This window comes from Lampetra planeri, chromosome 32 (genome assembly GCF_965212315.1).
Source record: "Lampetra planeri chromosome 32, kcLamPlan1.2.h2, whole genome shotgun sequence".
NCBI classification, from domain to species: Eukaryota; Metazoa; Chordata; class Hyperoartia; order Petromyzontiformes; family Petromyzontidae; genus Lampetra; species Lampetra planeri.
This window is the reverse complement of record NC_136138.1, coordinates 8,794,589-8,816,592: the sequence shown is the minus strand read 5'-3', so window position 1 is coordinate 8,816,592 and position 22,004 is coordinate 8,794,589. Positions and strand designations below refer to the sequence as shown.

General features: G+C 42.1%; 1 protein-coding gene across 2 annotated transcripts in view; it reads right to left on the bottom strand.

Annotated features, from left to right (window-relative positions):
* LOC144729404 (inositol 1,4,5-trisphosphate-gated calcium channel ITPR1-like) overlaps positions 1–22,004 on the bottom strand; it is a 154,616-nt gene extending 132,612 nt beyond the window's left edge. For both annotated transcript variants that reach the window (XM_078609666.1, XM_078609667.1), the window contains exons 1-4: positions 21,800–22,004; positions 18,370–18,486; positions 10,720–10,790; positions 3,482–3,597 (exon numbers count right to left, since the gene is read on the bottom strand). In XM_078609666.1, coding sequence (XP_078465792.1) covers positions 3,482–3,597; positions 10,720–10,790; positions 18,370–18,473 — 291 coding nt within the window. In that variant the 5' untranslated portion in view covers positions 18,474–18,486; positions 21,800–22,004. The remainder of the gene's footprint in view (positions 1–3,481; positions 3,598–10,719; positions 10,791–18,369; positions 18,487–21,799) is intronic.

Below are 22,004 nucleotides of genomic sequence, written 5' to 3'. Positions count from 1 at the left end.
ATGTGGAACAACTTTTTACATGCCCTAACGAGTGAGATATAGGAGGGCTAAGTGAATGGAAGTAGTCCCGGCGTGACCGGCACCGTTGTGCCACAGGGTGGTATTCCACTCGCCGAAAGACTTCCGGATGGATATTCTTCATCTTATAACAGAATGCCGATAGCCCCATTGGAATATAAATGAATAATGAAAAGCACATTGCACAGAACATGAAACAAATATATTCCAGGGCACAATTTAGAATTTATGGGCAGCATAATTTCGTGGTTGTAAAAGGTTTCGGTTTGGCGTTTTAACATCTTAACACCTGTTTTGTTGCCAGAAAAAAGGGGAAAACCCTATTATCATATTTTGGTACTGGCAAAGGAGGTCCCATGATGAAGCATTTTTTGTTGTTGACGCAGTTGCATATTTCCACGGATGTTGAGAGGCACACAGGATGTGCGCGTCTCTCTCTGCTTGTGTGTCTGCCTGTGTGTCTCCGTGTCTATGTTTGGTCTTTCTCAAATTTAGCAATCTTTGGAAGAACGTAATCAACCAGGTGGGGTGTTGACTGTTGTATTGGCCGACTGTTGTATTGCATTAGATTTCCAAGTTTACTGTTTGTTTTCTCATTCATTTGTACCTGATGATGGTTGCTTGTTGCAATAAAAATCCAGCAAAGTGCGTTTTTGAGATACCCCATTACATCAGGATGGTGAAATTAAAACTTAATTGTTTTTAAAGGCCGCTTGTGTTTTTTGGTTATAATTAAGCTTAAAAAGGGACTTGAGTTTTTGGTCTAAACTACAAAAGTGGACAGGAATGGCTTGCACACACAATGTTCAGAGTGGACACTCGTTGCCTTAAGAACCCCCCAGCCCAATTACCTGGCCACTGTGGCAATTTAACCAGCCACTTCCGGGCTAACCAGTTCATTGTTACGTGTGCCAATGAGTGAGCTCTTCTCCATTCATGACTATTAAAACGCAACGCATTTTGAGCACCATCAATCTATTTTTGGATAAAGGACTCTGTGCTGCCTAGTTCAAGGGGGGGGGGGGGGGGCGAGTTGTAGGTGGGACCATACCACTTCACCACGCTGGTCGGCACAGGTTATCAAAGGGTTTGAAGAACCGTGAACGGTCTAGGCAACGCTCGCCGCTAAATGTTAGCCGTAGGGCTGGGAATCGAACTCAGGTTGCCTGTTCAGCGCACCAACCATCGTCACCTAACCGTATACAATGTAAATCAGTGCAGTTCTTCACCTATACCTTTGACCACAAAACTTGATAAATCCAAAATCAAATGGCAATTAAAACCCTCATTGCCCAGTAAAACAAACCGGCAAATTCCCCCCCTTCCCCCTTTTCTCATCATCTCTCCAACACTTGGGCCGAAAGTCCGGTCACGCACGGCTTCACGAGAATTTCCGACGACCCATTATCCCTCGGACAGTGAGCGATGGGCCAAGGTGTTTTCTGCCGCAGCCCTCGGGCATGTCCGGCGGCGCCTAATACGCTCAGCGGCAGGCCCCAGGGCAGGCAGACGGCCAAGGCTTTGCCAAGGACGGCAGCCTCATCAATATTGGCGAGCGAGGTCACACTGCTCCATCACCGCTCGCCTACGTTACCCCCCCCCCCCCCCTTCTGCGAGTGGCCCAACTGCACGCGCATTATGGTTGCAACAACCTTAAAAAAAAGGTACGAAAAAAACAGGATGCATCATGGGAAGTATTATCTTACAACATCATAGGGGAGAACTACATGTAAAAACACCGTCTTGAGTGGTGGACCGCTATTATTATTATCATCCCACAACTGATAAAAACAGGACATTTAATATCTTGGGAAAATGTAGATTTCTCAGGACTGCTGCTTCAACAAACTGGACAATCCCGAGGAAACCAGAATAGGTGGCAACCCTAGTCAGCACACGTGGTTTATTGCAGACAATTTAAGAGTTCGCATTATCATGGATGGACCATTATTGTGCAATTTATTCTTTCGAGCTCAGGGTCAACGCCTCGTGACGCTTCGTGCCGTTGCTTTACGAAAGCCGCCCTGGCGTGCCTGAACTGCGATTCAACCGAGAGCACGGCTCGGTTCAAGAAAGACTGTACACACCACGAGGTCACTGGTGGCTGCACCACAATCCTTTGTTGTTTTGCCAAAAGAAGAAAAAAAAAGGGGCTGACCAAGCCATCTTGCAGAGCTACATAAACTCACAGGAAATACTGTCGTGGCACACACCAGAGGAAGTCTGCAGTCAAGGGATATTGTACCCCGAGTTCAGGGCCCCCACCACCAGTATCTATGCACGTAGCCGGGCTTAAGTGCCAGCATTGCGCACTTCAGATTACAGTAGTAGCCGCATGCCACCCGTTCAACAAAATACCTGCGGATCGAGCTGTGAGATTTGTGCATGACTCTTACGCGACTAAAAGATTCCACCCTGGACAATTCCACCAGATATCACAATTCTTCTATGGGCGTTTCCCACTTTTAAATATCCATTTATATAAACGAACAAGCATCCATGTGCGTGAAAACAGGTATGCATGAGCATGCATTTAATTTTTTTTATTCGGTACAAAGTTCTTCAAAAGGTGGGTTGTGCATGACCTCATGCCACTAACAATTCTGCCATAAATCGCGTTATATTTGTTTATTATATCTATTTTACTATTTATTATGTTTGTATACACTTTCTTTACAAGGCGGGAGAGCAGCGGTGAGCGCGCTGTTCTATTCACCGTGCGACCAGAGTTCAAGTTCCAGCCATGGCTAATCTCAGCGAGGTGAAGTATGGTAAAACACCCCCCACAACCAGCATGGCATGATCTTCATCCAGCAGTGGACTGAAAAGGGCCAAGAATTATAATTGTTTAACCGTTTGGTGTGGCTACACTGTAAAGGAGTTGCAATGTATATTATCCAGAGGCTTAAAGATCGTGTAAATATAAAAATATTATTTTATTATGTTTTATTATTATTTTTATTATTTTATTATTTCCCTTCTACATGACTTTACCAAAAGAACCAAGAAGAAAAATATAGATGTGTTGTTAAAACCGCTACCACCTGACAGTGGTGGTGGTTTTAAAAAGGATACATTTATATTCACGCGATCTAACCCAAAAAAACATACATGGTTAATATTGGTCACGCAAGCCTGTGTGTTAAACGGAAGTATATTATAAAAATAAATATAAATTATGAACTAATATTCTTAAGGAATTCTAATAGTGTTTAAGAGGCGCGCTGTGTATATGCAGAAAATCGCACCACACACGCACACACACGGGAAAATCGAAAGTCATTCCTTGTAAAAACACACCACGCCCTCAGCACGGTTGGATATGAGGGGAGCACAGCCTGCCTGGTTGCAGGCCAGATAAGGGTTTCTGCAAAACCACTGTTATTACAGGGAATGGAGCAGGGCGAGGGCAGGGGAGGAGGGATATGGGACGAGACAGACAAAATAAAATGAATAACCGTACTTGAAGTTTCTTGAGAAGCAGACTGTCCGTCGAGCTATGGATCGCTGGCTTGGCCGCCTTCAGGAACTGCTTCTGAGCCGAGTATCTGTTCATGGGGCACATCCTAAAGAGGCAGTCTGCACAGAGGGGAACAGGGAGCAGGATGACGAGCATCAGAGAAGGCTGAGGATGGGTGGTGGTGGTTCCCGACCTTTATGACCCTGCGGTCCACCGTCAAATCTCAAAAAACATCACCCCCCAACACTGTGCACAAATAATATAAAACAAATTAAGCTACTGTACTCTGAAAAGTGTTGTACAATATAGAAACAGAAACCATAAAAACATTGCGAATTGCATTTCATTAAATAATCTAGGGAGTTTAACAAAAGGACAGTAAAGAACCATTTGTTTTGCTTTGTGAACAAAGTTAAATCTGCATCAGCCCTGTCGACCTCTTCCCACAGCCTTGCAGATCACCAGCGGTCCACGGACCAGAGGTTGGGAACCTCTGGGCAGCTACCAACTACAAGCGTGACATAAATGTGCCCACGTGACAGAAACATACCCAATAAAATGTGCCTGCAGGCCACCGGCGCGTGCTTTGGTCACTTCAATTGTGCTTATAAAAGCCCTCCTAGCGTGCCTTTTCATTTTCCCCTCGTGGGCATCTTTGTTTTTACGCAAAAAAGCACCTGCAGAAGCAAAACTACTACCTGGATGTTATTCCATTGTTTTCGCCGGTCGTTCCGAGCCATTGCTCGGTAGATTGTTTTGTGTCACTAGTCTCGGAGTGGCGAGTGAACGAGCAACTACGAATACATGAATACAAACCACTGCACAAATACCGCACGGTAAATTTAAATTCTGCTTTTTTTCTGAAATTTGAGAACTACATTTGCAGACGAAGTTATATTTAAAACACTGCGTTTGCAATGCCCGACTGGTGAAGGCAGTTTTGGTTACCATTTACACAATGATGTTATTTTGTGGCTGCAATAACTAAAAAATAATGTATTTTATTGCTCGTTAGCCCAATCACATGATGGAATGTTAATTTCACACTCGCAGCGGAACACGTTGTATTGGATGACATCAGCTAATGTCACAACATCTGAAGTAACTTCAAATTAGGGATAACAAAATAGATGTACAATGCACAAAACACATGCAGCAGTGAGTTGTTCACATAAGCCAGGAGGCAGACAAAAAATACTTTTAATAAGTCCTGCAGAGCATGTTTTGCCGCATGTCAAACCAATTTGTTTTCAAATTCGAAGAGCTTAGAATTATCTGAATTAATTACATAAACACAAATTGCGACGAGCTTATTTTGTTGGAGTCATTAACTCACCTACACTTCCAGAGGTTTTTTTGGGTTAGATCGCACAAATATACGTGTAGCGACTCTTCAACACACTGGTTAGTGCTGTATTAGTGACGAATTGGCATGTTCTGTTTACGTGACAACCCTTACGAGTTGGCTGTGTCTGGTGGTGGCGGGTTTATTTTTATTAATTTTGATGTTTTACCTATGTGACTTTACCGAAAAAACCTAAGAATATTTAACACCACATTTATATATTTAGGCGATCCACCCCCCCCCCCCCCCAAAAAAAAACCCCTCTATTATGGATGATATTGGTCTCTAAAGCCCGTGTGTTAAACTCACCTACACTTGAGAATGCGATTTTAAATCACGGGCAGTGTCAGAAACCGAGATTTGTTACCCAGGATCAAGTGCTGGGCTCGATGATCGGACACCGAGAGCAAGCGAGCCACTTCAAGGGAGGTGACCGTTACTGGCCAGGGGAACGTATGGCACTTGCAACGGAGGCACGCCAAGCAGAAATTGAGTTGAAGGCCATGCAGAGTATTACGCTTTCCTTGTGGTCTGTGTTACGCAGCAAGAGGTCAAAGATAGCTGCCTGAAAGCCAACGGGAAAAAAATCAGCCCTGTAAATCCCACTGCTTAAATGAAGGCCTCCTCTTGCCATGTCGGTCATATTATTGGTTCTTTCAGTAACGTCACGTAGAATGGAAATAATAAAATAATAAAAATGTAACAATAATGTTGCTCATATTTGCTTGACCATACTTAACCATGTTAGTCGACAAGAATTGGGAAGGATCAGATTGTTGCCACTTTCCGTTAGCCATAGAAAAGAATGGAATTCTCAACACTTGTTTCTGAGCGCATATCAGCCAATAACTAAAATTGGAAAATGCGAGCATTATAATTGACATTCGTTTCCCTTCCCCGTTAGCTCATCCCGTGTCCCTCACCGAATTACACAGCACCTCGGTACGCAATTATGTTTGCTCATTTCTAAAAGCTAATTTGTAAATGTGCAACTTTAGCAACACAAAAAAAATCGAATTACTGCAGAAAAAAACGTGTCAAGTGCTCTTAACACTCACAAGGCCTGATATGCCAAATTAAATTAGCACATTAGAGACTTGAGAGAAACATTTATCTAATAACGCTGCATTATGTAGCTATTGCTGCAAACATGACGACACCGTTAGCGAAACACGAGACGTCTCGTGTGTAACACGAGACAGACTCTTATACGGGATGATAATTAAATCAGTGGCAGGCACCAGCAGCATTCAGTTGGACATCAGGTTTGTACTGGTCTTGATAAAAAGGCGGCTAGATTAGTCCAGACTGAAATGGAAACTACGTACAGCACTCAACGTACCACCTCATTTTATACTTTTTGTTCACAAGGAATGTGCAATGAATGCAAATACGTGAAAAGTGGAGCACTTTCTACGATGATCGTGTTACCCTGAACAAGTTTATGAATACATTTCATTTTTAAATCCTTTATATTAAGTTCACTTGCTTGTTTAGGACCGTGCAAATCTTTCGGTCGTTTTTTAACGCACTTCCCGTGATCCAATCGAGCTGACATTTTCCACACACTCGTTGTGCGTGACAATTTATTTTCGTGAAAAAATGTTTCCAAAATTTTACACTTTTTAGAAGAAAAAAAATTGTATTTAATTTCCAATTGCTTAATGGTGGCAGGCAATCATGTGACCCATAGGTGGCAGCCATCTCAAGCCAGAGGACGAGAGGACTCTAGCCGCCACGCATATAAAGGATTTATAGTGAAAAACTTAGTTTTTACGGGTTATACTTGTTAAGCATCTTCTTCGATACCTAACATCTTCCCAACGTAAAACAGAGTAGGCCGATTCAAAACCGTTAATTTTAAGTCATTGATAACAATTCAAAGGGATTAGTGTCCCAGTTTAAAATAACTATCTCAAAATGAAAGTTATTTAAAACCAGCGATACACAACGCTGCTCCTGACGCAGTTATCTGGCTTGACCACCTGAACGCGAGATTGTAGTTGTTGTTTTGCATCTACAGAAGCTGTACGAAAGAAAGAACATTTAATCTCTTTCTCCCTGCTTTGATAAAAAAAGGAGCATTTCCCAAAATAAATCTCCTTATTTTTTTTATAATCGCGCGGTAACTCTGGAAGAGCTTGGGACAAAAGCATTTCCCGCCATACCCTTAAACCGCCCCATGAGCAGATCTCACGGGGGGGGGGGGCTCGGCAATGTGACGAGATCTACTTGGGTTGTTGGCCTTTGCACCATTTTACAGGTTTAATTTGCGTTCAAATTTAGAGCGGCTAAAACAAAAGGTACGAGTTATGTTTCTGTGCAAAAAAAACATTAGGAGACTTTCAAAAAAAATAATGCGGTACATTTACATCTTGCGCCGATTCTTGTGCAGCATAGCTCTTTTTTTAAAAACGCATTAATTAGCTCTGTACATTTGTCAATGGCAGTATGGGGGAGGGGGGGGTGTGCAAGATAACCAACAAAAATAATCCAATGGGAGCAAACTTTTGCATAATGTCGTGGTTGGCCAAAAACTGGAGACAGAGACAGCTCTAAAAAAGAAATTGGCTCGGCATCACAGCATGCCGAGCAGCAGTGACAGTGGCTCCGAGTCCCTCTCGGTGATGTCATGTCCAGACGTCACACACCATGCGCCATCTCGCCGCGAATCTTGAAATGTATTATTTTGTACAAACGGCCTATGGGCATATTGTTTCTCGCATACCTGGTTGGCAAGGGCACAATTGTTGTTGCAAATTAAATAATTCTGTAGAACAACTGAACGTTTGAAAACGTTACATTCAAATGCATATACATAATGCATGTTCCTTGTTGGCACTGAAATGTTTTCGCACAGAATTGTAATCAATATCTTTATTAGTTACATCTCTTCCAATATCTCAAATGGTGCAAGTTATTACCAGCTGGCTGGCATGTTATATTTTAGAAGCGTCCAACAATGCGATTGGAAGCAGCATTTTGGAACAAAATCTTATGTTGGGCTCAAGACGAAGCCGTAATCAAACCTCAGAATAAAACGGCCGCTCATTTTTCAATTTCAGAACCACCACAAAGTGACAGCTACACATTGCAGTTAAAATATAATTACAGTGGCCGGGGAGTAGCTCAAGGTTGGCATTGTCAGAACTCTGTGTGGTGGTGGCCACCACCGAGATCGACCAACAACAAATCACACGATTAAACCAGAAGGCCAAAGTACGGAACGCGTTTCGACGTCAGAGCATTGTCATAAGTTGTGGCCTTGTGGTAAGATTTCATGCAGCCGAGCGAATTGGTGTTCGCATATTGGGCTTTTGTAAAGTTACGAGAAATCTTAAAAAGAGGATTTAATGTACCTGAAGTTCAAGTGCAGCAAGTTGATATTTTCAGCAGTGATCATGAACACAAATGGCACAAAAAAGAAGAACTTTGATTTTTATTTAATGCTGCTTTGAATTCACAGCTCTAGGAGAAACATTCCCGATGCGAGACCGACTTGCAATGAACACTTGTCAGTGGGGTGCCCACTTCAGTTTGATCAGAAGGCAACTCTCTCATAAGTAGTTTTCCCATTCCAAACTTTACAAAAAGGTGATAATGTAAACTGTCATCATCATGAAATTGTACAAACAACATTAATGGAATAACTGGAAAAGCACACTATGAAACCAAAGTAAAAACGTGTTCCCCTATAACACAGGCACAGATTGAATGAAAAGACCACTTGCCCCAATATCTACTGTAATGCAACCTCAAGTGCAGCAACTGCCACGTTGCCCTTAAGCGACTTAAAATAACGCATCACCACAATTCCCTATAAACAGTGGGCCAAAACTGCCTGTTAATATCTAAATAAATCAAGTACACAACAGGACAAGGGTTGCCCACATTTTTCTACAGAAAGCACAAAAATCAGCCACTTGTGTACATGGGTCCTGTAGTGTGGATGCATACGGGCCCAACAACGCAGATGTGGGTACGCCACATATGGTTCTCAGGACGCAGACGTAGCAGCAGTGAGCATTGTTGAATATACTGTGACGATGAGTCCTTATGACAAATGAAACTAGTTCAGTTGTCCATCACTGCTGCTGTCAGTTGGTGACATTTGTTCAGCTTTTTTAAAAATGGTGATCTAAGATGAGAGGACCACAGTGAATTTGTTTAGGAAATGCAGATGGTTATTTTTGCATATGCACAAATGGATGTGCTTTGTTTTACATATTGGGCAATGTAGAATGTCAGAGCCCCTTAGGCTCAGGGTTATTGGTTCAATTTAAATCTCTGCCTTGTGATAATTGTGGCAACAGGCACCACTGCAATCTTCACGTTTTAAATGGATGCATCTTACACAATAGGTCACCTTTTGGCGATACCATGGCAGGATGAGCAACATTGAGTTAAACCATTGATTCCTTGACCACTTACTGTTGGGGCTTCATGCTGCCGTGTTAAGATGGGAAGGTAACTTTTGACCTAAACTCTCCGTGCGCCACTTGGTGTATTAGGCACCACATTTAATGCCACACTATGTACTGTACTCTCTCAGAAGCGGCTTTCATAGACTTGCAAGAACATTTACTTGGGCACTTAAACTTATCAAAGCAAAACGCCAATTTAATATAAGCGTATGAAATTCATGTGCCATAGCAAAGACAAGCACATAACAGTTTAATGACACAGGAAAATAGTTCACACATCATGTAACAAAACTTCAAGGAAAATGTAAATGCAAAAAAAAATCCAACTGAATTTTCGTGATGTATCCTTGAAGCAAACTTTCAAAACAAACACCAGAAATTATGTCACTACAAACAAGTTTTTTTGCTATCACCGAGAAATGTTTTAATGTGTGATGGAATATTTATGTTTACTTCAGGGCTTAATGATACGAACGGGTATTCATTACAGAACCCATCAGCCGTACAGCCTTCTGAGAGTGCATAATTTCAGCAGCATCGATTAAAATACCAAGCCAACTGGACCCCGCTCTGACACCCAGCATCTCATCAGCAGTCAGGCTAGCTCGAAACAAATTCTATTCAAATAATGCACTCGCATGTGCCCGAAGGGGCGATGAGTTGTGTGGATAGACCGATATATACACATACACGAAGACAAAAATTCTGCCTTCTGTTGTATTACTTATAAATTGCCACAATGATGCACGATTACTTTATGTCCTAGACGGAAGGGAATGGGTGCGGGGGTTGGTTAATTGTGTGGTCAGTCAGGCTGGGCTATTTTACTATCTGTGAAAACAAATAAAATTTATTTTTAAGTTTAGCCATTTTTCAAAACAAGTTTGCTGAAGCATCAATTTTATATTGACTCATTCGCTACAACCATGGCTTCTCTTCATACCGAACCAAAATGAAGCAACGCAGTAAAACGTTCAGTCTGCTTGGCGTTTCCATCGGCCACACAAAAACAAACAAAGCTCCCATTTATGGCAAGCACAGCAAATTGACACCAATAAATGCCGAATGAAACTCATAATTTGGTGATATTGCTTTTGCAGTGGTGCACAAGCAATAAAATAATATATACACACACACACACACAATCGGTAAGGTTTCGGCCAATGGCCATTCTTCACAAAATAATAAAGGGAGGTGGAATCGACACTGCCGTGCTCTGCTGGCAAGGCGGCATGGCTGAGAAGCATTTAAACTTCAATCATTTGTTTTTTTGCATGGGAGTGAAATATATACACTGGCGGCTTCAGTGAACCAGTGCAGCAAAAAAGGGCCCTTTATTCATATACCATATTTGTGTTTGGCTCTACACGGCCAGTGGCGCAGTGGGGCCGGCGGGGGTTGTGTCAAGAAGCGCCTTTCATTTCACGTTTTTATTTAAAAGATTAAACAAATGCCACAAAAAATGTTCTTACCGCGGAATTTCTTAGGTGGGTTGCCGAGGTCCCCAACATCTGGCTGAACCACACAGCGGTCGTCCACAAGCCTGCGCACGCACAACATCGTCGTTGTTGTTAGGACGCGTAATCCACAAAAACCTCATACAGCGAAACTCTAGGTTTAACCATGCCCCCATTAGATCCCACTCATGATATTTGAGAGATTTCCTTAAAAAAAAAAACACGGGTCATATATTCACCCTTCTTCTTTGGTGGATATACACGAGCTTCAATTTCGATTTAAAGCTTTCGTGACTGCAGGGATTAATCTTCTTGGTTCTCTCGGTAAAGTCACGTAGAATGGAAATAATAAAATAATAAAAATAAAACATAATAAAATAATTCACGACGTTTCGGCCACAACGCAAGCAGCCGTCCTCAGGTGAAGAACAGGTCAGACTGTCTTCTCGACAGACCTGTTCTTCACCTGAGGACGGCTGTTCTTCACCTGAGGGCGGCTGCTTGCGTTGTGGCTGAAACGTCGTGAGAATTATTTTATTATGTTTTATTTTTATTATTTTATTATTTCCATTCTACGCGACTTTACCGAAAGAACCAAGAAGATACACGAGATTCATTGAACTATAAAACAGGCACCTTTCACAATAGTTCTATTAGATCATCTCCACAGTTGGCCACAAGTAAACTTAATGCAGTCGCTTCTCATTTAATTAATCTACCTACCTCAAAGCAAACTTTCAAAAACGGACTTGTGGGTTAAGCATTCATATCGATTTGGTTCAGAAAACCAAACTAAAATTTGACCGCATATTAAAAAGGAAAGAAAATGTTGGAAATATGCCCAACTTGAGTGTGTGGAGCAGTTTTTTGTTGTTGTTGTGGTTGAAAGCAGGCAAGGCCAGGATCCTACCAGGCGAGGGGAAATTGCAACAGCAATATGGCGGACGTGCACATTAATACTATTTAGACGGTGAAATGCACAAAAAAAAGCCTTTATAACATTGTTCTTCCTGAACATTCCATGAAAATTCCTATTATCTGTGCATTATTCTTCCCATTTTCCCCATACCAATCCACAAATAACAGGGGGAACCTAAAAGTGGTAGTAAATCACCATCGCCTAGACCAGGGGTCAGCAACCAAAATAACAAGAAGAGCAATTTCTTTCCAATTCGGTACAAAATTCAGTATTTCAAGAGCCGCAATGCATCTGAGTACATACTGTACATACGTACATATCGTCAAGAAGCAGCCCGTAAAGAGCCGCATGCGGCTCCGGAGCCGTAGGTTGCCGACCCCTGGCCTAGACTTAACCATGGGCAAAGTGACTTAGAAACAGGTCTCCTAGAAGCAATGAATTTCACATCATCTGTGCTTATGCACAAATAAAAGGGTCACCCAGAAATGTAAGCACACTCATCCAATTATCTTAGGAAGTCTCGACAACTTAGCTTTTCAATGCCGTTTATTCCTCGTTTGTTGTGTGCATTGTGTATAATTTATGGTTTCGAACATCATATTTGGTTGTACAAGCATTCCCTTGCCGAGCAATTATATCATAAATAGCCCTTAGTTCTGGCGCCTCAAGACATAATACTTCGTGAGGGGGTGCAGTAAAGATAGAAATGATGATTATCCACAGATACCACAGCAGTCATCCAGAGGTGATCTCTAAGAAAGCACCAATATCATCATATTAACTGCCAATGGCCCACACATATAAAACAGGAGTAAACACGCAAAAACAGATAGTCAAATTGGGCCACCCAAATCACCACCGATAAAGATGATAAAGAAGAAGTTTGACTATACTGCTATTTTTTTTATTACTGTAAACGGCATAACAGTTTCCAATGAAAGGAGATTCTTGCATTCAAATACCATAAATGGAGAGTGTCCACCTCAGATTAATGATGGATGGATTTCTATGCCATTCGTCTGGAATATATTGGCCACATCAACCATTGCAGTGTCACATCGTGGACGGCTCGATTTGTTAAACTGATTCATTGTACAAAGCAAGTAAATTTCTTTCCACAAGTGCTGCAGCATTATCAATTTGAACTTTAAATACCACGTCTGTACTTCCCTGCAAATACATTAGGAAACATTTGATAAAATACTAATCATATTTCATATTTTAGTTGAAACAATTTTAAAGTAAAAAAAAAACTTCCGAGATTCAAATTGGGTGTGCAATTTGAATACTTAGAATGGTTATACGAGAAAACGAATTGCATCCCACGTGCGGACGTTTGCAGTACGAGGTCAAAATGAATTCACAACCCAAACACCAGATGCTGTATTTGTTTTAGAGCACAAATTGCACAGATAAGATGTCGAGCAGTCCCCATGGTCTGACACTGAGGAGACTAGGCCACAACAAGTATAACCCGTAAAAACAAAGTTTTTCACTATAAATCCTTTATATGCGTGGCGGCTAGAGTCCTCTCGTCCTCTGGCTTGAGATGGCTGCCACCTATGGGTCAGATGATTGCATGGCAGCATTAAGCAATTGGTAATGAAATATATTTTTGTCCTAAAAAGTGTAAAATTTAGGAAAAAAATTTTCACGAACATTAATTGTCACGCACAACGAGTCTGTGTGGAAAATGTCAGCTCGATTGGATCACGGGAAGTGGGTTAAAAAACGACCGAAATATTTGCACGGTCGCAAGCAAGCAAGCGAACTTAATATAAAAGATTTTAAAATGGCCGTCTCTGGTGTAGGCCAATCAGCTTCAAACACAATGCATATAATCTAGATCTGAAGTGTTCGTGACTGCAGGGATCCATACTCTTTGGTTCTTTCGGCAAATTCTAGATTTGAAGCTTTCGTGACTGCAAGGATTCATACTCTTAGTTCTTTCGGTAAAGTCACGTAGGTAAAAAATGAAATTAAAATTTAATGATAATGATTTGTATTTTATATTATTTTAAGTCACGTAGGTAGAAAATAAAACAAATGAAATCACGACGTTTCGATCGCAGCAGTCCTCCTGCTGTATCTGTTCCACTTGATGACGGTCGCTTGTGTTGCAATCAAAACGTCGTGATTTAAAACCTACGTGACTTTACCGAAAGAACCAAAGAGTACAATGCATATACATGTTTGTTTGCATCTTCACAAAGTGTGGTTAATGCAGACTTGATTCCTTGCTAAATGTATCCATTTGGCAAACATCTTGACACCTGTTTTATTGTCAGAAAAGGGTATAACCTATTCTTATATTTCATAATCGGTGATATTTAAGGTCAATAAGTCTCAAGCCCAATTAGATATAAAGCCATATTGTACATCACAGTAAGTGCCCCATTCATTAAGCTAGTTTCATTACCTATTTCCCCCCAAAAGGCTTGGAGAACACACCAACCTAGGATGATTAAGCTTTGTTAATATTTTAAGTTCAACAATGCACTGGTGGGATTAAAATGCAGCTGCAGTAATAAAGTAGCAAATATCCTGATGAACCACCCCACAGAGCATTACAGCTGCACATACAAGGTGTTGGAGTGGTGGTACAGTGCTGAACACGCTGCACTATGAACCCAGCAACCAGAGTTTGATTTCTGATTATGACCAACATCAGAATAAGGTGAGATCACAACTGGTCTGGGCCTTCTGCCACCCCACTCCTTAGCCAGCCTGTACGGATAAGTGTGGCAGTGTAAAAAAAAAAATGACAATATGGCATGTGGATTGAGAATGGCTGGAATTACTTTTTTAAATATATAAAAGACGCGTGCAAGAATACCACTGCCCTAAAAAAAATATCACGATTAAGAGCACACATCCGTTTCATGTTTTATGCTAGAAAAAACCTGTGAAACTTTACAGTTTAAGGGAGTCACCCCTCTGCCTCAATTTGTCCCAGACGTTTCATGGATTTATCTTCATTCCATATAAAAACTATTCCCCACCTGTTGACTCGAACAATTAGACGAATGGGAAGAGTTTACGAGCTAATCATTTACCAGGTAAAGCTCACCAGCTATTGGCTCTTTTTAAAGAGGCAACCTGGCCAGAGATAAAAGCTCAAAGTGGCTTTTCATGGTCGCCAAATGGCAATGCTAAATTATATCATCGAAAATTTCATTTCATTAAAAAAAAATTGTTAAATTTCAATTGAAAGCTTTCGTGACTGCAGCGATTCATCTTCTTGGTTCTTTCGGTAAAGTCACGTAGAAGGGAAATAATAAAAATATAAAATGTAATTATGCTTTCTTTTTATTATTTTATTATTTCCCTTCTACGTGACTTTACCGAAAGAACCAAAAAGTAAAAAAATTGTGTTAGTTTAGTTGCAAGCTACGAGTATTACATTAGCATGGACAAGACACATGGGGGCAAAGCACGTGCTAGCTACAGAGTAGTGACTGTTGCATAAAGAACGAAGGGCCTTTGTAATAAACCGAATAAACAAAACAGCATGCGAGTCAAATCCTACCAAGCAATACGTACTCGGGTCATAAACCTTCATGAACCAACAACTACTTATAAACAACGGTGGCAAAACCAACAGCACCATTTCTGGAAATGTTAATGACATTCATAAAAAGCAGAGCAAGGACTGGTTTTTGGTTTTGGCGCACCACACTTTACTACCACGGCACGACTTTGCCACGTCAGACTGTGCACACACCTTGCCAAAGAGGACGGTGATAAGCCACGGGGTTTTATTAAACAACAACAAAATTCCCCATATATGGCAGCCATGTAGGCCTCATTCTGCAAAAGAAGCTGTAAATAAGTTAACCGTTATTGGAGACTGCAACCAAAGTTCCCATTTTCCCCAAAGGAGATGTAGAAGGTACAGATAAATGTATCATTCTTCGATTGAGACATCACTTTCATCCAGCCTACTTTAAAAACACCACATCGGCTTTCATCCATCATCTTTAAGCCACAGCTTATCGACCCGTTCATGTGTACACCACAAAATGTCATACAAACCTATCAAAATCCATTTTCTATGCAAATTATTTTCCCATTATGCATTCATTAGGGAAAAAAAAAATCTTTATTAGTTTCTTTTTTACATGGATGTTCAAGTGGTATTTATTCCAAAATCTATGCATCCTTCCAAAAAAAAAACCTAATTGAACAGGATTACAGGTCCAGGTTGTTGGCTACGATCACATAAATATAAATGTCACGTTAAACCTGCCAGTACCTTGACGTTTAGCCAATAATTACAACAAGCATCATCAGGCGACAGACAGCGTTGTGGAGAAATCCTCCTGTTTCAGTCTTGTGTGTCTGGTGGCGGGTTTAACACCACATTTATATTTATGCGATCTAACCCAAAAAAAACTCTTCTGAATTATATTGGTAGAAAGCCTTTGTTAAACCGAAAGATTACAGATGCATGTCCTTTACATTTTTCTTAAATACATTTAGGAATCAGTGAATAAGTATCCATTTGAAATTAAATAAAAATGCTGTGAAAACAATGCTTAAATCACAGCGCATGACACAAGTCGCAAATGTTGAATAGAAACAATTCAGTTTGGGGAAAATGGTAAGCTATTTAACTTGTGGAATCAAAATGTAGTTGAATAAAATGTTTTCATTATGTGGAGCTGCAGCAATATTATTTTTTTACAGCCACTGTGCAATATACCACACATTCATAAATAAAAATGAAAAAACGAGGCAAACCCAGAAAGATTGCAGATTCTTTCAGAACATAAATGCCTTTTTGTGAACAATTTAGAAACGCAAACAAGATATGCCCAATCGCCGTGTCAATGAGGCATTTTCAAGGCATCGTGGCCATTTTCACTAAGCTTGTTCGCCACAAATCAATCTTGGCCACGCATCGGCGCCACACGATTTGTTTTCATGCTCAATTTCCCACGTGTTTGCTTACTCACTTTGTACAGTTGGTGAGGGGGACCGATACTTATTGGAATCTAACGCTGGAAGGCATGGTGCCACTGTACATCACCAGCAGAAGCTCTCCTTGAATAAATCATATTTATAGCAGATTGGGAAATTACACGATCACCAAGTAACATTTTTAGTGTACATTTTTACAAATTCTAAAATGGGAGAAAATTCATGACTTAATTGAGCAATACACATGTTTATTGTCACAAAACAGGATATTGAAATGCCCTCAAACTGAAAGTGAACCTATTTATTTTGCATTCAACCTTCGCACATTTATTGTTAGGCCACAGGACCAATAACCAGGTGGGGGTGTTACAATTCACTCCGTTGGCAATTACATTTTCGCAATTCAGATTAAAGAATCGAATATTTTTACATTGTGACGATAGGTTGAAGATGTCACCCCGACTTCGAGGACATCCACCACGGGAAATGAGCAGGGAAATTGGCGAGGTGGAAGAAGCTCGAGAGATGGCGGAAGGCTTTGAAAGGCCTACATCCAAATGATGACAAGCAGCTAAAAAAGGTTCGCATAAACTCATTTGCACACACGAAATTGCAAAGAGATTATTCCTGCACACCCGGTTCAATACATATATCGTGAGATTAAGAATCAATACCTCTAATTAGATAGCACTTGCATCTCAAAGTACATAAGCCTATTTTTGGGCCTTGCATTGTGCAGCTACTCATCCAAATCTTACGGGTCAAAAGGTGACAGACCGACCCCGTCCTGCAGAGTTATTGATTATTTAGAGACCCTGTCAGCCAAAGGCTCACTAGCTGACTCAGCCTTGGGCTCGTAGAACAGACAATTGTGACCGATGTGGATTTTAAGCATGTTCTAACTGGCCTTTTCAAAAGTGATAAAACTGCAATGTGCCTACAACGTAGAAACAAATTAAAAGACTAAAATTAAAAATTTGGATCCCCCAAAAATGATGGGCAGATAATTTACAGGATTCGGTCACAGCGCACAATCAGCGTATCGTTCAGACTCATTCCTTCCCCCCCCCCATGTTAAAACGCTTACAAATACATATAGGAGCCGTATGATTAGCGAACCAAGTAATCTGCCCTCATGTAGAGTCATGCAAACGCCGACCAAGAGTAGGCAACGCTGCGTAACCATTAACGTGACATGTAGTCAAATTATCGTTCTTAAAATGTAGTTTCATGAAAGTGTAAATGCTCTCACCGAAGTGTTATGATTATGCTGTAATAAACCAACGACAGCGAAACATACAGAACTGGAAATTACGTCTGCAATACTGCAATTACACAATGAAAACGCACGTTAAATCAAGTTGCACGACTATTATAACAACCAAAATTAGTTGTCATGCTTGCACGAAACCGATGCATTATTAGGGCTGCAACGGTAGTAGTAATTATGAACACAAGCTTCATCCTAGATTTGAAGCTTTCGTGACTGCAAGGATTCATATTCTTAGGTTTTTTTCGGTAAAGTCACGTAGGTAAAAAATTAAAATAAAGTAAAATAAAAATAAAATAAAAATCACGACGTTTCGGAGGCAACACAAGCTTCCGTCTTCAGGTGGAACCGTCACAGCACGATAGCTGTATCAAGTAAGAGAAATTCCAAGAAAACAGTCCTTGTATATATACACTGGTTGAGGGTGGGAGGAGCCAAGGCAGGCCCTGAAATTTTTATTTATTTTACTTTTATTAATTTAAATTTTTTACCTACGCGACTTTACCGAAAACCTTAGAATAACAAGCTTCATCCCCCCCCACCACCATCTCACCCCAGCGTGCTGATGAAGCCATGCACAGGCCCCTCTGCATACAGGGAGACCACATCCCCTATGTGCAGGAAGCTTGCCGTCATCTCGTTGTCGCCTTGGTGCATACACGGAGAGAAACTGCACAAGGGGGGGGGGGGGGGGGGGCAGAAGACAAAGTTTAAAGGATTCCTCGTGTAGCCCTTCACGGGGTGTGTTGAGACAAGTGGTCAAAGGCAGCGCAGCAAAAACACAGCACCACACTGGCCGCATGGATACACTATTGGGGCAAATGCTGTTGGCGAATGCTTGTTTAGACCGGTCGCACACACGGACGCTTTCATATCCCCGATGAGGATGCCCGTTAAGAGGGCGCTGGGTGGCAACTCATTTTAGGCCGAGTCGACCTAGGCGCGGTCCAGGTGTGCAAGGTGTAAGTTGCCGCTGGTGGTTAGGAATCGAACGTGCGGTGTCAATGACCAACACCGAACCATCACACATCGCTTTGTAGTAAATTAGAGTACCGTAAGTTTACTGCATACATTGCGCGAATTTCTTTTATATAGTTTTATTAAAAGCCAACAAAAGGGTGCACAGAAATCTGCTCTACACGTACACATACACGCCCCCCTTAATAAAAAAACCTAACACATTCTCAGCCAATAGGTGATCTCCCGTGTGACCTACATAGCTTGTTGGGGCAAGTGCTGTTAGCAGGCACCCAATTAACGCCGGTGCATGGCGCACGAGGAGTGGTCTACCCACCCACGGCCGCCTTTGTCTTCCCATTAAAACAATTTCGTTTACGGCCGAGTCAACCTAGGGGGAGGCCCAAGCACTCGCCAGCGACGTTACCCGTGGTCAGATATCGTATTTCGGTCACCGGGTTCACAGCGAAGTGCGCTAACCACTGTGCCACCGATCCCAAGTCACAAAGATAAAGATCCCCCCCCCCCGTATAGCCTTAACAGACTGTAGGGGCAAGTGCTGTTAGAGAGCACCTATTAAGGCCGGTAACAGCACACGAGGGGGTGGGTGCCAACACCACGCCCGGCCGCATTTGTCTTCAGATAATCGTCACCGGCGTTTGCCCCGAGCGCAGCGTTAACCGCTACTACACTACCGCTCCCCACACACACACACACAGAGACGCCTGTTAACGTGTACACGGCAGACGAGTTCGTGCCAGGCTAGGTGCACTTTGGAGGCCACGTAGAGTGTCAAAGGGTGATTGCTGGCACGATGGGAGGGGGCAGACTCGGGTGTTGGGTGATATGAAAGGACATCATTTAGGACGAACCCACGCCGTTGAGAAACCTCACGACACAACGAAACAACGTGAAACTTACAAACAACACTTGCCAGTACACAGACGTAGATCCGCATCAAGACAATGAGACGTTGAACTTGGACGCCAAGTAAACGAGACACATTTACATACCCGATTACACACCCACAAAAAAGTACACATTTAGGCACGCACACATTATGAACATCAATTCTGGCATCATGGGACCTCCCTTGCAAGTCCCAAAATATGAGAATAGGCTTTCCCCTTTTTTTCCTGGCAATAAAACAGGTGTTGAGATTGGTTTGAAGCTTTCGTGACTGCGAGAATCCATACTTTTTGGTTCTTTCGGTAAAGTCACGTAGGTAGAAGTAGACGAGAGATCTCCCGTGGCACGAGGTTATATAGGCCTCAGCAGTAGGGAAGGAGAAAGGGGGGGGGGAGCAGAAAGTTGACCCCGCAGTAGCATTGGAGAGATCAGCTGCAGGGGGGGGGGGGGGGGGGAACTTTACCTAAAGAACCAAAGAGTACAGGTGTCAAGATGTTAAAACACCAAACTGAAACCTTTAACAAGGAATCATGGCTGCATTAATCACAATATTGGTCAGAATGCAAATAAAAAACGTACTCTGATAATATATGCATCGTCGTTGAAACTGATTGGTCCACACCAGAGACAGCTTTCTTTTGAGCCTCGTCTCAAAACGGTGTTAAACCAGAGGACGCCAAAAGGCGTACAGCCCAAAGACAATGCCACTATCAGAGTAATCATCTACATCATGGGACCTCCTTTGCCAGTAATAGGTTTACCCATTTTTTTCTGGAAACAGTGTTTTTTGTTTGCATTCTGACCACAAGTATTATGGTTAATGCAGACATGAGGCCTTGTAAAAGGTTTCAGTTTGGCGTTTTAATATTTTAACACCTGTTTTGTTGTAAAAAAAAAGGAAAAAACCTATTATCATATTTTTGGTACTGGCAAAGTAGGTCCCATGATGTAGATACTCACCCCGAGCCCTCATTACTCTGATAGTGCATTGTCTTTGTGCCGTTCGCCTTTTAGCGTCCTCTGGTCTAGCACCAATTGAGACGAGGCTCAAAAGAAAGCTGTCTCTGGTGTGGACCAATCAGTTTGAAGGACAATGCATATATTATCAGAGTATGTTTTTTGTTTGCATTCTGACCACAAGTATTGTGGTTAATGCAGACATGATTCCTTGTAAAAGGTTTCAGTTTGGTGTTTTAACATCTTAACACAACTGTTTTATTGTTAGAAAAAGAGGAGAAAACCTCATCAATACTGGCACATATAGAACGTGTACACACACACACACCACGTTAACGACTGCACTGCACAGCCATAACTTGCACAACCCACTAAACAAAAAAAAACACATACCTAGCACATTCATAGACCCCTATACAAAGACACCCACACACAAAGAGGATATTCTACACACACACACACACGCGTACTGTACATGCCTATATCCTGACAGTACATTCATCAGCACACACACACACATAGCCACCCACACACACCAACTCGTACAAAGATTGCCCCGTATAGCCCAAGACCAGCGAGCACACATGCAGGCCGGAACAGCACACGAGAAGGCGATGTTTTACACAACACAGCACGTACTCATTTAAGGCCGAGTCGACCTAGGGGAAGTTCAGATATCCGTCACTGGTGTTGGCTGCGAGCATTTTTTTAAAAACTCGGGTTGATGGGTTCGTAGCGCAGCGCGCTAACCGCTGCACCACCGCTCCATACAACTTTAAACACCGCCATACGCACCTGATGAACACGATACAACTTTCAACAACACCCACCTTGTTATTAACTTGTATACGGACTCGGGCACACATATGATTTACACCTATTAAAAGTTGACACGTACACGTTATAGGACACACACACCGTATATTAACGTGTGTACAGACTCGCGTATTAAATCACATGTCACACTATATTGTACACACACTTAATTACCACTCGTACGTACACATTCAACCCCTGCACTCGTACTCACCACGACACATACAGTGCCGCGTTCACGCATTACCCGTTTCACACGCTCAAGTGCGATGCCTGTCAAGCCGAAGCACACAAACGCAACGTACGAAACCCGCATCCAAACCGAGTGGTAAAGTAACACTCACATCGCGGCCAGAAGCAGGAGACGCCCATGCACGGACGTATCACGGACAAAAGGCCACGTTCACCATCTATCTATCTATATACACCGGCGCAATCAAATACTGCCGGAAAGAAAGTTTGCCTTTTTTTACGAAAAATAGGTCCACACGTGCACGCCTCCCTAGCGCAGCCTGCCCCCAATATCAACGCACGGGGGCCGCAGCGCCG